The 13,962-nt window shown below is 40.7% G+C and overlaps 1 protein-coding gene across 1 annotated transcript in view; it reads left to right on the top strand.

The window, feature by feature from the left end:
- Nucleotides 1–13,962, top strand: part of pde4ba (phosphodiesterase 4B, cAMP-specific a) — a gene marked incomplete at its 5' end in the record, with an annotated part of 205,344 nt that overhangs the window by 107,485 nt on the left and 83,897 nt on the right. Inside the window, one exon of the mRNA XM_080726315.1 lies at nt 13,015–13,209. Within this exon, the coding sequence (XP_080582441.1) occupies nt 13,015–13,209 (195 nt within the window). The remainder of the gene's footprint in view (nt 1–13,014; nt 13,210–13,962) is intronic.

Below are 13,962 nucleotides of genomic sequence, written 5' to 3'. Positions count from 1 at the left end.
ACAGGTTTGGAATCGCTGTTGTAAGTAATTCAGGATAATTTAGGTCCAAACCAGGATGACCTGCTGGACTGAGGCTTGGCCCAGTGGGAATTGTTGGTCATTTAGAATGGCTGCAGACACACAAAAAAATGCCAACTAGCCTGCAGAAAGAGTATGCTGCCAGGTCTCGCATGGTTAAGGTTTGAGATGCAGTTTCATAGGGAAGACCAAAATAAAGCAGCACTATAGAAAATACAATACAGTGCATGGCATTTTGTTTTGAAGGATCTGCTGAGGTGGAGGTTGAGTGAGCTACACTTAATCAGCTGCGAAGGTTACCTGTATTTGCTTTGCGTGAAGCCAAATTTATACTCAAGCAAACAACGTGACGCTATTCGTATAAATTAGGCATAAGTGTAAGGGAGTTTAGATCTACCGTGGCTCTAGGTGGGTAGAGCCACCTCTGAGACCCAGGGTTTCCTGTGGAAAGTACTGGATTTCCTGTGGAAAGCCCTGCCTAAGTGTAAAGAACATACAGATGGTGTACTGTGATGTGCTGGTCTGTGTCTGTTTGTGTTTTCTTAGGTGGACAGGTGTGCATGATGAGGTGTGTCTGTAACAACCCGAGTTAATTAGGCTAATCCACATGAAACGAGTTTGTCCACTCATTTGTATGTGCATTTGTGTCACTTTAGTAGTAGTAGTATGTCCGAGTGAGTTGAGCGCTGCGAACATGTTGTGAATGCACGTTTTGTGTTTTTACCTATACATGTGCATGTGTTTGTATATAGCTGCCCTGCACCTTTTTATGACCTTTGTCTGTGTACTTATGGTATGTGTGTACGGGTGAGAAAATAACTCCTCTCACACCCAAAAATCAACACAGATAATCACCCAGAGAGATGGGTTTAACTGGATCTATGAACCGTGTGACCAGGATACTTATTGGCACAATGATAACATTCACAGCTCTGTTGACCTTTCAGAGTGGCGGGGGTCAAGTCCTGTGGACCAATGGAATGCCTGCGGTGGGATAGTTTTGTTAAATTTGGGATTGATGCTGCCTTTGAATTGTGATGACTCATTAGTTCCCCTTTCCTTATGTTTTCTTTTGGAGGAAATCCTGTGTGAAAATTGTTTATTTTAGTTTGTGGATGGGACATGAATAAGGCTGCAACATTGCAGCCAAAGTGAATAGGGTGTAGAGTGAAATCAGAGTATAATTCTGTCATGATTGTCATTTTGCATATATATACTGTACTACTGCAGTGATTTTGAACCTTCTCGATGACCCATCCAAGTTTAAATCTGACCCAAAAACATGGCTGTTCTCAAAATATTATTGAAATTGGCCAGATATGCAAACAACATACAGTACTCCCTCAGTGAGCTCCACGGAAGTGGCATCCTCTTTTTAATATCAAGGACTCCCATAACTCTGGGAGTGTACAAATGGAACCAAATGAGCGAAGTGGAGATTATTTAGCTGGGGACCCCCTGGAACCCCCTCAAGCCTGAAACCCACAATGTACCACTGTAATGTCTGAGATGGTTGCATGGAATAATTCAGCCTACTTTAATGTCATGGGCTTGACCATTGGCAGTGTAAAAGGCCAACATTTGAAACACGTCTTCACATTGCTGAGAGCCATTTGAACCTCCCTGAAACGGGACCTCTGAGAACAACTGGAAGTGTTGAGCTTGCCTGCCCGCGGGGTGGAGTGCTGCGCCGTGCCCCGGTGGTCACGGTTTGGCAGCACTTTATTTACAGTGCCACTGCGTGTACAGTGTCGTTATGGTGATGCGCAAACAGAGAGGAAATATGAATAGCACGCGTAGGTCTTCTGGTGGTTTGTGGTGAGGACTTATTATGATTTCTGAGTGACTGCTCATCGTTCAAGTTCACAGCACTTCTACAGTGAAATGAGGAGAGTGACGACTACGATAAGGAGGAGGATGCAGCGGTTTTGATGATCAAGAGGTGATGATGACAAGGAACGTGGATGATGATGGTGTATGGAGCTTTCACACATGTGGTGGTGATGATGATGATGATGACAGTTGAAATAGGAGTGTTTGATTGACCTTTTACCCTTTTCTGTTCAGGGAGTTGTGAACGGTTACATGTATAACCTTCATTTATTATCCATTTCTAACTCCAAGAGTCTGCAAATGTAACCAAAATGATCTTTTTACAGGTCCATTTGGTTACATTTGTAGACTCGTAGTGAGCTGCATTGTACACATAATGCAACATGAGCAGTAGGGGAACTAGGACTGTGACCCAGAGAAGATTGACTCCCAAGAAACCAGGGAATGTCATGGAAAAGCATCCCACACTGCAATTTACCAGCCAATGGAATGCTCTCTAAAGCAAGTCCTGTTAAATATCACTGTCCCTTAAAAACACGCGCGCGCGCGCACACACACACACACACACACACACACACACACACACACACACACACACACACACACACACACACACACACACACACACACACACACACACACACACACGTCTCTTACATGATGTTGTTCTCAGCCCTCCACTCTCTCTCCCTTCTATGATGTCATGTCTTAATCAGTGTCACAGCTTTCACAGATACACTCCGTATTTCATGTGTGTGTGGACCGTAAATGATTCTAAATGAGAGCATCTGCTATATGACTTTGTACCCAAGTGTGCATACATAATTTAACATGGGTACAAGTCCTAGTTTTGTTACTGTCCTATTTACTAATAATAACTGCAGTATCTAGCTATTGATTTTATTAGATATGGTGTGGCATCTAATGTTTTTTATTTGTATATACATTATATACTGTATATTCTATATGCAATAATATTATTTGGTTCTGCTATGGTGGGTCCAAATAAGTAATTGAATGAATTTTCATGAGTTTGGAGTCCAGGGTGAGACAATTTAGGCTACTTCACATTGTGGACTTCAAATAGTGAGTTGATATACCAGGTTAGCGAATAGACACTTTTGCTTTCGACATGATGGAAGCCTAAAGCTTTGACGTCTTCGAGGCAGTCTTACTTTGTGGGACGTTTTGGGTATTGATCATTTGATACAGATGTCATCAATAATGTACCATCAATAATGTACCCCTAATATCCCTGCCAAATATCGCCGGTTAAATCAATTCCACTGAGCTGGAGTTGATGTAATACTGTTGCAAAATCATTTGAGAGTTGCATCATTTTGGAAACAGCCGGAGGTGCACTGTTCCAAAACCCCCCGCTGCGAGGTCCCATAGATGGATGTTAGGAAATGATCAGGAGGTCTATTCCCAAAATAGATCTTCAGCTAAATGTCAAATCTGTGATGGGAAAGGGACAGTTTCCTGATGAATCCCCCTGTGACAAATGTCCCATTCTGGCCTGGGCTGTAAAAGGTAATGGAGCTCAGTAGGGGAAATAATCTTGAATAACTGCGATATCCTCAGGATTAATATAACTCTGACAGTGTAAAAGTTTACACATATTCTTACCTTTTAAAAGTAGTCACAGCATATATTATCTCAAGTAAGATCCAGTACGATCTCAAACATGAACGAGCACGCTGCGCTTCGGCGTTGCCGAAAGAAACCCGTGTTAAATGGTCAAACCGTTCCAAAGATAATGAGCTACTGTAGTTAGCATGCTTACACCGCAGACGCTCTGGAAAACAGCAAACAGACATATGGGCGTACGTTTCCCTGCTAAATCTAACATGGGAGAGGCCGGAGAACCGTTTTTCTGATCGCGCCTACTACCTGTTTACTGTTGGAAACCAGATCAGATTTTTCTTTTTTTTTTCTTTTTTTTTACAGCAGATGCAGATCATTGCGATCATTTCATAAATGCAATAATAAAGCAGCGTGGACCATTCTGTGATAACTCTGGAAACTCGGGCTTGGCAGGCAATGAGTTTTAACAGAGAGGATTTCATTGTTTGTCATGTGATGGCTGTGATCATTTGTTTATTTTCACATGATATTGGTCACCCTGTATGTCTGTCTGTGTATTTAACACAAACTATATGCAATGTACGCATTATACGCAAAAAGTATTAACCACTTTTACCACATTTACTTTGAGCTTGTCCTTATAGGTTTCTTTCTTTCTTTTTATTCCAAATAGTCAATCTACATATCGGCTATTTTCACTGTTAATCATACAACAAAATAAAGGGCTTAAGTTGGTAACAAGAGCTTGTGAATAAATCTCGTAACTCTACTGGATGGAAGTTACACAGATTGTATTTTTTTGTTTCCTGACAAGGTCATTCCTGACATGGCATAGTATTTTATAATGGATACATGGCATAGTATTTTATAATGGATACATGGCATAGTATTTTATAATGGATACATGGCATAGTATTTTATAATGGATACATGGCATAGTATTTTATAATGGATACATGGCATAGTATTTTATAATCGATCAGTCCGAAACTCCAGTCTGGCTCTTTTCAATGGTCTGGTGTGTTTCATTAAGCTGGTTCCACAGAGAGGAAGCTTAGTTAGTTCACTCCCAAAATGACTTTTTTTCTATCGATTACTCACCTCATGGAGACTTGCGTTCAATAATATTTGTGTGCGTCTGACCTCTAAGGACCTTTCCAGGGAGGGGTTTCATGTGCATCTTGCTGTGTCACCCTTTCTTGTTTTATTTAGATTATTTTGTACTGACCATTGGACACTTTTTGTTTGGCTCTGCACTATTGGGTTGTGTTAGTAGTATTGAGTATTTTGCTTGTGTTTGACATGGTGGTGAGATACTTGTAGCACTGACTAGCATTGACTGTTATGGACCCTTTTGTTTGTCACTGTATTGATAAGTTGTGCTTTAAGTATTGCTATTTGCTTTTTAAGTATTGCTATTACACTTATGAGCGTTGACTGTTTTGACACTTTATGTATATATTCTTCTTTCTCTTTTTGTTGGTGTACCTTGCTCTTTTACTGTGTACACTGTACATACTTTGTAAATAACCTTAAACTGCTTTGCTGCCACTGGGCGACTGATTTTCTCCCTTGGGATAATAAAGGTATCTATCTGTCTTAAGACAATAATTTGATTACAATAAATGTACACCCATTGATCCCGGATGGGGATGCATTTTTTTATATATTTTGTTATATTAAAATCTTTGAACATGAATTCTACATTTTTAAATTTTAAAAACAGAGGTTAGTTGATTTAGCTCAGAAACGAGCTTTACAAAACAAAAAAAAAGTGAACTTGTTGGCTTCCTTCCCGGCCTTTGTTGTTAATTTCCGCAACATTACAGTTATTACTATTCCTCAGAGATTAAAAGACCCTAATTAAAACAATCTAAGCAGGGTACCACTTGTTAAGAAACCTCTGTTTGACTCTGGTAACACTGAGACAAACAGGAGGTGTAACCATGGTGTTACCAGACAGACACACACACACACACAGACAGACCCTGGTTTCCACTCTTCAGAACAAGCAGCGGAAGACAGTCATTCAAGTGCATAAACAGCCTCTCATGCAATGTCACACACACGCACCACACACACAGGCACGCACCCCCCCCCCCACACACACACACACGTGCGCACGCTCATGTCATTATTTGATCAACCTTTTCTTTAAAGGCTGTACCAGCACACAGCAAACGGCTAGTATACAGCTGTGGTTCCCAAACATTTTCCTGTCAATGATATTTCTATGCATTTGCACGGAATGGCCGCACAGTGCGCGCACCTCCATCTGTTTTGTGCCAGGGACCCCAATACAAGATTTGTATGTTTTAAAGGTTTAAGAAATATTCAAAATCTTAAAAATATATATTATTATAATTTAAATAACGATCCCGGAACCCCTCTTTGAGAACGACTGGCACACGGAAGAGCACATTTTGTTTTTAGAAGAAAAAAAAAGTCCAACTAAGCTCTGTGCTCATGTTTGGTTCTTCTGTATATCACATTGCTTCCAGTAACTCCCCTCAGTGACTCCTTTCTTACAGTGGAAACAGGACAATAACATTGTCATAGCAGGACAAATGTGTCATTTCTCAGAAACAGAGCATTGCACTTGGTTGAGTCCTCCTGTTTGCCAAATCTTTACGTTCACCTTGGGTTCTTCCCCAAATGAAAGTTCAAAAGACTGCGTGAAGATCATATAGCAGAAAATGTGATTGTAGCCAATACATTTTTGTTTCTGTATGCGTCAATGTATCCTTTCATTTGTTCAATGAAAGCTAATTGAGACAATTACAATTTTAAGAAAGGCCTACAACTACTTCAACTTAAGTCATTCATTTGTTTGTTTGTTCATTCTGTCAGTCAGACAGACAGACAGACAGACAGACAGACAGACAGACAGACAGACAGACAGACAGACAGACAGACAGACAGACAGACAGACAGACAGACAGACAGACAGACAGACAGACAGACAGACAGACAGACAGACAGACAGACAGACAGACAGTATCATCCCATGACTCATGTCACAGGATATTAAGAGGAAGGATGTTGTGCCAAAGGTCATCCAGGAGGTCACGGTAATCACTTCCAGATAGCTCTCATGGTTCATAATACCTACTGTATAAACATGACTCCTTAGCGCTGCTGGACTGTATGTCATCACTGAGTAGTGAGTACAAATAGGGAAATAGTGGGAAAGTATCATTGAAATGCAACTCCAAACCATTCGGACTCCCACTGTTGAATCCATGTACTGTAAAACTATCCACACTGCCGTTGACATTACCATCATATACACCCACAGCGTACGTCATTACACTCAAAATCAACATTGCTGAACCTTCTAACTTGCATTCACACGTTGCTAAATCCCCTCAACTCATGCTAGCTCTGGTGATGCTGACGATCACCCCAGAAACGTTCCATGATTATCTGGGAGGGATTTGGATTCTGTAAATCATCCGCACTCTCCTCTCTCTCCCATAGCAGAAACTAAAAGCTGTGCGATATTATACAGTATATAACACTTAAAACCTGTATACTTTGTTGACTGGAATCTATACAAGACCCCTTCCTTTTCTCCCCTCTACGCTGGAAATCAATTGATCACCACATTTGGCGTGGGTGGCTTAAAGTCCTCTAAAAAGCTCTGGTCGTATCAAGAACCAAATTGTTACCTTCTTGCATTTTTCATTAGGTCTGGTTTGTGTTCACACTGTCTGTGACTCCCTCCAACTAATGATGACAGCACGATCATTCTTTAAATTTATTGGTTAGATTTATTCGGCTCAAGAAGTGTAATTTCAGAAAGAAATAGGGGGTGGCAAAAATACAGTAAGTTGTCACACCATTTCTAAAATGGTGAAAATAGTGGATCTACAAGTTCTCGATGCGTCACTTAGCGACGTGTTGATATCTTGTAGATCTTGTAGAACTATATATATATATATATATATATATATATATATATATATATATATATATATATATATATTGTTTTACATGAACATAAACCAAGGGGTCAAGGGGTCAATTCTGTGGTAGCTTTGTCTAATTTGTTTAATGCCTTGCGGTCTAGACAGCTTCCGAGCTCCCATAACATTTGTTACAATCCACAAGATTATATTATCATCACCATACTGTAGGTATGAAAAATGTCTTATCAACTAGACGTAGGCCAGGTGAAATTTGATAACATTGCACTTTCTCGTCTGGATCCTACTGTACTTCTCATCCACAAAAGAACACAACTATGCATCGTCGCTGCTGAGCAGAAACCTCATATCTCCATATTTTATTTGTACTTTTCATGTAATTGTGTGTTTTGAGCTCATAGATCTATGTTTGCAATTGTTGACAGCAACAACATATTGTATGATCAAGCAGTTAAACTTGAGTTAAAGTATAACTAAGTCAATTAAATAGTTATTTGATTTTGCCACCGGGAGCTGCTGGACATTCCCTTCATCATAATAATATTGTCAAGATTTGTTATTACTGTGCTACAAGCCAAATACAAAAGAGGCCAAATTACTTCTGTGTCCAAAACAAAAACCTATTATTATGCTATTATGTTTCTTTGCAACCAGCCTTTCGGGAGCTTTTATGCTCAATTAGCAATGATGAACAACAGTCATAGTAGACACTGTTAACGCAATTCCCTGGACTTGCAATATTTCAGGGTTGAGCGTGATTAAAGGCCACACAGTCAAATCGTGAGTATTAATTTATCCATTTGTAACTCTGAGAATGTACAAATGGAGCCAAATGGACCCATCCATTTGTACACTCTCAGTGTTAAATTATCACTGAAGATTTGTCTCTCTCACATCTCTCTTGTCATTCCAAAATGAATGCTATTTAAAAAAAAAAGTAATGATACAATAATATTAGTCTTAGAACATGAAGTGTTGCAATCTATATCTGTATCAGGTCCTGCCAATTGGAGATCTTGTGTGTTGATCTTGGGAGAGAGACTCCTTTGTCCTAAAGGGGACACTTGGTCTTTGTGATGTCAACCTTTTGAACCTTCTTGTGGGTGGGGAGCTGTCATCTTTGGCTACAAGTCACTGCTAGAAGGCTTTCCGTTTTCTTTTTGAGATAACAGAAAAGACGATGGCCAGCTGTGTGTGTGTGTGTGTGTGTGTGTGTGTGTGTGTGTGTGTGTGTGTGTGTGTGTGTGTGTGTGTGTGTGTGTGTGTGTGTGTGTGTGTGTGTGTGTGTGTGTGTGTGTGTGTGTGTGTGTGTGTGTGTGTGTGTGTGTGTGTGTGTGCATGCGCGCACGCACAGGCAATGTGGTCATTGAGGCTTGCCTGCCATGGTTTTAAATTTAGCCGGCTGCACACGTGACCAGAACACACAAAGTGAAATGACCTCGGGCCGCAGATGCAATCAACCTTAAAGTGCATAGTACACAGAGGCAGGCATGCATGCACTAAATACACACACACACCACTGCTCCCTTTCATAGAGCTCATAATGTATTTCTTTCTTGGACAGTTTCACTGATTTGTAGTTTTGTGTTAAGACTTTCACTATCTTTTTTTTCATGATACGATAATGATTCAAATGGAAAAGCACAGTATGTTGACTAACATCTGCACCTTCTGAACAAAGTCATGTTTAGCCATCAGAGACAAAACACAGACACAAGACAGTTAGATTTATACTCAGGATTTTACTGTGCATTCTGTGGCCCATTCTGTGGCCTTCCAGCATATTTGTAAAAGAACAAATGCCACCAGTCGCCTGCCTTGGATATGAATGGCTGTTTGAATGTTGGCTTGGATGTGTGTGTGTGTGATGTCTGTCCTCATAATGCGTCGTTCACAAAAACGCTACAGTTGTAACTCAAGTCTGGTTCTCTAAGACTAGAGGTTTTAAGTGGTTAAACTGAACCCCTTTAATGTGAACAGAGGGAATGTGTGGTTTCATAGGTTCACGTGTCACTTCCCCATGGAGCTTGGAAACAGACATGAGAACGAGACCAGTGATTCTCAACCTTTTGGATTTCATGGACATGCATTAGCCAACAGACCCCCATTTCTATGTGTTTTCTCTCTGGAACTCAAATCTACACTGTCAATCCTTAGTATTACTGTTATTTTAACCATGTTGTAACCATTATAACCATTGTACTAGAAGATAGTTTTCCTGTGCAGGATCAAATATGAATTCCTCATTTTACTTTGAAGAGATGTAATATATTTTAATTATTCTATTCACTCTAGTGCTGCTAGTATTCCAGTTGTGACTTAATTGACATGGTGGCTATCTTTGTCATAGTATGAAGCAAGAGTAAAATGTCCGTCATGTGAATGTTAATGGAGGTAGAACAAGGTTCAGGAGGGAAGACGAGCCTGAAGCCTCTGATAATATCTCCTTCCCTGCTAATCAGATCACTCAAAGGATAAATCTCTCCCTACTCACCTGATTCAATCAAAACTCATAACAACTCCTCTACTCTCTCACCTGTCACCAATCCATCTTCCATCTGATAACTCCTCCCTCACTCAACCTGATTCCAAGCACCTTTCATAGCTACTACTGCAGTTTCTCCTCTCCTCAATCGGTGAGGATGCCGCTAGCAAGCCCAGGCTCCCCATTTTGTTTTTGTAAATAACATACAATGGGTTGCAATCGAAATTCATCCTCCTTCGACCCGCAACACCAGAAGCCAGCCACGGCGTTCCCTTTCTGCAGCGATGACATCCGTCTCTTGTGGTATTAGCGATCGAGCGAGGTCGATCACCACATAGTTTGGCCACATGCCGGCCCAACCCCACAACATCACCAATTTCCACGCCGCCTCAACAGTGACCCGCTTCCCGCTCGTCTCATGTCAAAAACATCCAAGAGTTTGTATGTATCCTTCATTCAACCGCCAATAATTTCCTATGGTGCACCTCCTCCGGGCCAGTACTTCTTTCCACCCTTGTGCCTCTCCCTCCCCCTGTTGTATAAAATATATTTTCTTATGTTTTTAACAGGCTTAAAAGGTTCATGGCCCATAGGTCAGCCTACTGTATCTCCAGTTTGTGTAAAATGAAGCAGCTTGATGTATACATGACCCTGTATGTCACAGGGACTCACCCCCAATTCAACAACCCCTGAGTGCTAAGCAGGGAGGCATTTGGTACCATTTTAGTCTTTGGTAAGACTCGGAGATTGAACTCAGTCTTCCCAGTCTCCCTCCCACTCTACCACAACAACAACACCACTGAGCTGGTAAAAACGCATCTTACAAACGTTATGCCCAAAAAAAAGGATAGGCTTTATGTTCATTGTTGCCTTTTGAACATTTGCTTTTAAAATAAGATTATAAATTAACTGTGTTCTTCTTTTGCTCATTTGCCCTTTCATGAGTACCGGTGGTTTGAGGGATACCAGTAGCGCCCCTGCTATCTTCTTTCTCTAACTGTGTTCTTATTTGATAAAGTGCTTAAACTTGTATTCCTTGTCGGAACGGGTAGCGTTATCCTTTGCCTACAGAAGTGTAAAACTGTTGGCATGTGAAGCAGTTCTCCTTCATTTGTTGAGATCAACGCTGCAATGGTTTCTTTGATTGGTCCATCGTCGAAAACTCTCTCAACAAGCACGTTAGTGATGGGGTCTTTTAAGACTAAGTATTTGTTCATGTGTGGTGTAATTGCATGCTTAAGTAGTGCTGTCTAGTGTCCACTTTGTTGTTACAGGACTTCTAGTTGGGACTATCCCGCAAATCTACATATTCCTCCCACCATGCAGGCATCCACCATGTATGCCTTCATCCATAGATTCCTTATGTATCATGCATCCTTCCATTCATTCAGCCCTTTGTTTATTCCTCCATCAATCGGTCCCTATCTATCTATCTCTATTCCTCCAGCCATACAGGTTTCACCTTTTCTATTTCATATTAAAACAATTATCAACACAAAATGATGTGTTGTATGTACTGTGAAGGTATTGTGGTGGAATTCAGATCAATCAATAATCATGAGAGAATGAGGAGACAAGACAATTATATTAGGTGGTGTGTGGTCAAGTTTATATATAACATGATATCATGGACAGAAATACAATTAACACTCTGGACAGTGGTAAAAGAGTTCTGCCAAGAAGAATGGTCAAACACTAGAGTTATACTGTGGCTTCAAGGCCTCTGGAACGAGCTGTACCATAACAAGATAGGCTTTACCAAAACAATAGTTACTGAGGCCTACTGAAGACTCCTAACTATCAAGTATTAGTATCATCATACAGACGTCACCTAGATATTAATATAATCAATGAATACATGATCTACTCTATAACGTCACAAATAATCAATCATGATAAACTCTAATCTACTGCAGTATGTTCTTCACTAGTCAATTGAAAATAGGACCAGTATCATCTATCTTCTACTGAACAGTAGACATACTGTAATGTAGCATGACACTCTGGTGTGTGTGTGTGTGTGTGTGTGTGTGTGTGTGTGTGTGTGTGTGTGTGTGTGTGTGTGTGTGTGTGTGTGTGCGTGTGCGTGTGCGTGTGCGTGTGCGTGTGCGCGTGCGTGCGATAGTACTAGAAAGGAGTGCTGGAGTGATTCCAGCTTATCAGTTTGGGAGATGTTGCCAGAATAAGCGGAAGAGATCCTCTTCCTCATGTTGACATCATTTTGCATTGTCCAGTAGTATTTATTTTAATTTGGACTTTTTTGTTTTCAATGTCAGTCTATTTTTAATTAGATTTTAACACAGGTTTGCTAGTTTGTTAGTTTTAGTATTCATTTTATTTATTTACTGAAATAATGTAATGGGGTAGTTGTCAGGGATGAGATTTAAATAGCTCAGAAAAAGTAAACTTGACAAAACACCAACATTGGCTCAGGAGGTAGAGCGGCTGCTTGGGCTCCCGGTTCAATCCCCGGCCCAGACTGAGTTAGTGTCAAAGTGTCCTTGAGCAAGACACTGAACTCCTACCTGCTCTCAGTGAGCAGGTTGGTTTCCTCTCAAATCAAATCACATCTAGATTTTGTTATATTTCATATAACAATAATAACCTTGTGACAGAGTTGTTCTAGAGTCAAATCAAATCAAACTTTATTTATAAAGCACATTTAAAACAGATAGACCAAAGTCCCCTTTTGAATGTTTTTGATTTTGCTGTGGTTTCAATGGAATTTTAATTGTACATGATTGTTTCAATAAGCTTAAATTCAAATACTGGAAAAAGAATTAGAAGCCTTGGGCGCATACCTTGCATAGTGCTGTGGTATTGAGGTTGAAATGATCTAACAACCTACAACATGTTGTGTACGGTTTCTCCAGCTCTCAGAATTGCCCACCATGAAACAGAGCACAGCAATACATACAGTACCATATAATCCATCCTAAATAAGATGTATCTGGTTAAAGTTCAGTACCGGTGGTCAACAGCACATGATCGGGCAAATATTGCGGTCTATTTCACAATACGAACAGGCTGGTGCACTTTCTTGAAGTTCCCATGTGAGCCTAAAACCATCCGTTAATCCTGTTTCATCTGCTCAATTCAAGCTGAAAAGCCAGAGACCAATCTAATCTTTCCAAACGATCTGTGTGTGTTTCTGTGTTGCAGTTTTGACGTGGAGAATGGCCCGTCCGCCAGCTGCAGCCCTCTGGACCCCCAGGCCTCTCCGGGTTCTGGTCTGGTCCTCCACACCAACTTCCCGGGGCACAACCAGCGCAGAGAGTCCTTCCTCTACCGCTCAGACAGCGACTACGACCTGTCGCCCAAGTCCATGTCCCGAAACTCCTCCATCGCCTCTGAACTGTGAGCACACACTCACACAGATTATTCAAACCAGCAGACAAACATGCACACCAGTCATTTGTTCGGGCAGGTACACACCTACAAACACATGCAGCAGACGGAAAATAAAGTCAACATTATACCCTGGAAAACCTGTATATCGTCACTTTCAGGCAGAAACCTTCTATCTCTGAGTTCCAAATTGTATGTTTTTTCATAAAGTAGAGCTCTGCTTCATCATACAAGACTGTCGCACAAGACTAGTGAAAACAGCAGATCTACCGCGAGGCGTGGGCTTGTAGATCAGCTATTTTCACTTGTTTAAATCATTTTTAAAATGATAAATACAAAACGAACGGTTTTGGACATACAAGGTTTCCACCCGACACCAACGATATGCTTTGTTGACCGAGGACCCCTTGGCTCCATACTTGGTCTGCAATTTTTTTTCCTCTTCATCAAAAATAGATGATCTATAAGCTGACACGTGATGCGTTGTAAGCTTTTTTAGCTGAATGTTTGTCCAAGAATAGTGACACTAGGTTCATGTTGTTACACTAAAGCCCTAGTGTTCATTTAAAGGGCTAGAACACTTTGGTAGAGGTTTGAGTTATGTTGCCATGATGTAACTCAAAAGGTGGGAAAGAAATCTAAAATAATTTCTCCATGGACTAGAAATTGACAATTTAAAATATGCTCCTCAGTCCTCATTGACTTACATTGGAGCTCCTGGAGACTGGAGGAGCTTTTTTAGCCTGTAAATGAACTCAAACA

The sequence above is a fragment of the Nannobrachium achirus genome, assembly GCF_963921795.1.
Source record: "Nannobrachium achirus genome assembly, chromosome: 1".
NCBI classification, from domain to species: Eukaryota; Metazoa; Chordata; class Actinopteri; order Myctophiformes; family Myctophidae; genus Nannobrachium; species Nannobrachium achirus.
Note: the sequence above shows the minus strand (reverse complement) of the source record. Positions and strands in the feature narration are given on the sequence as shown.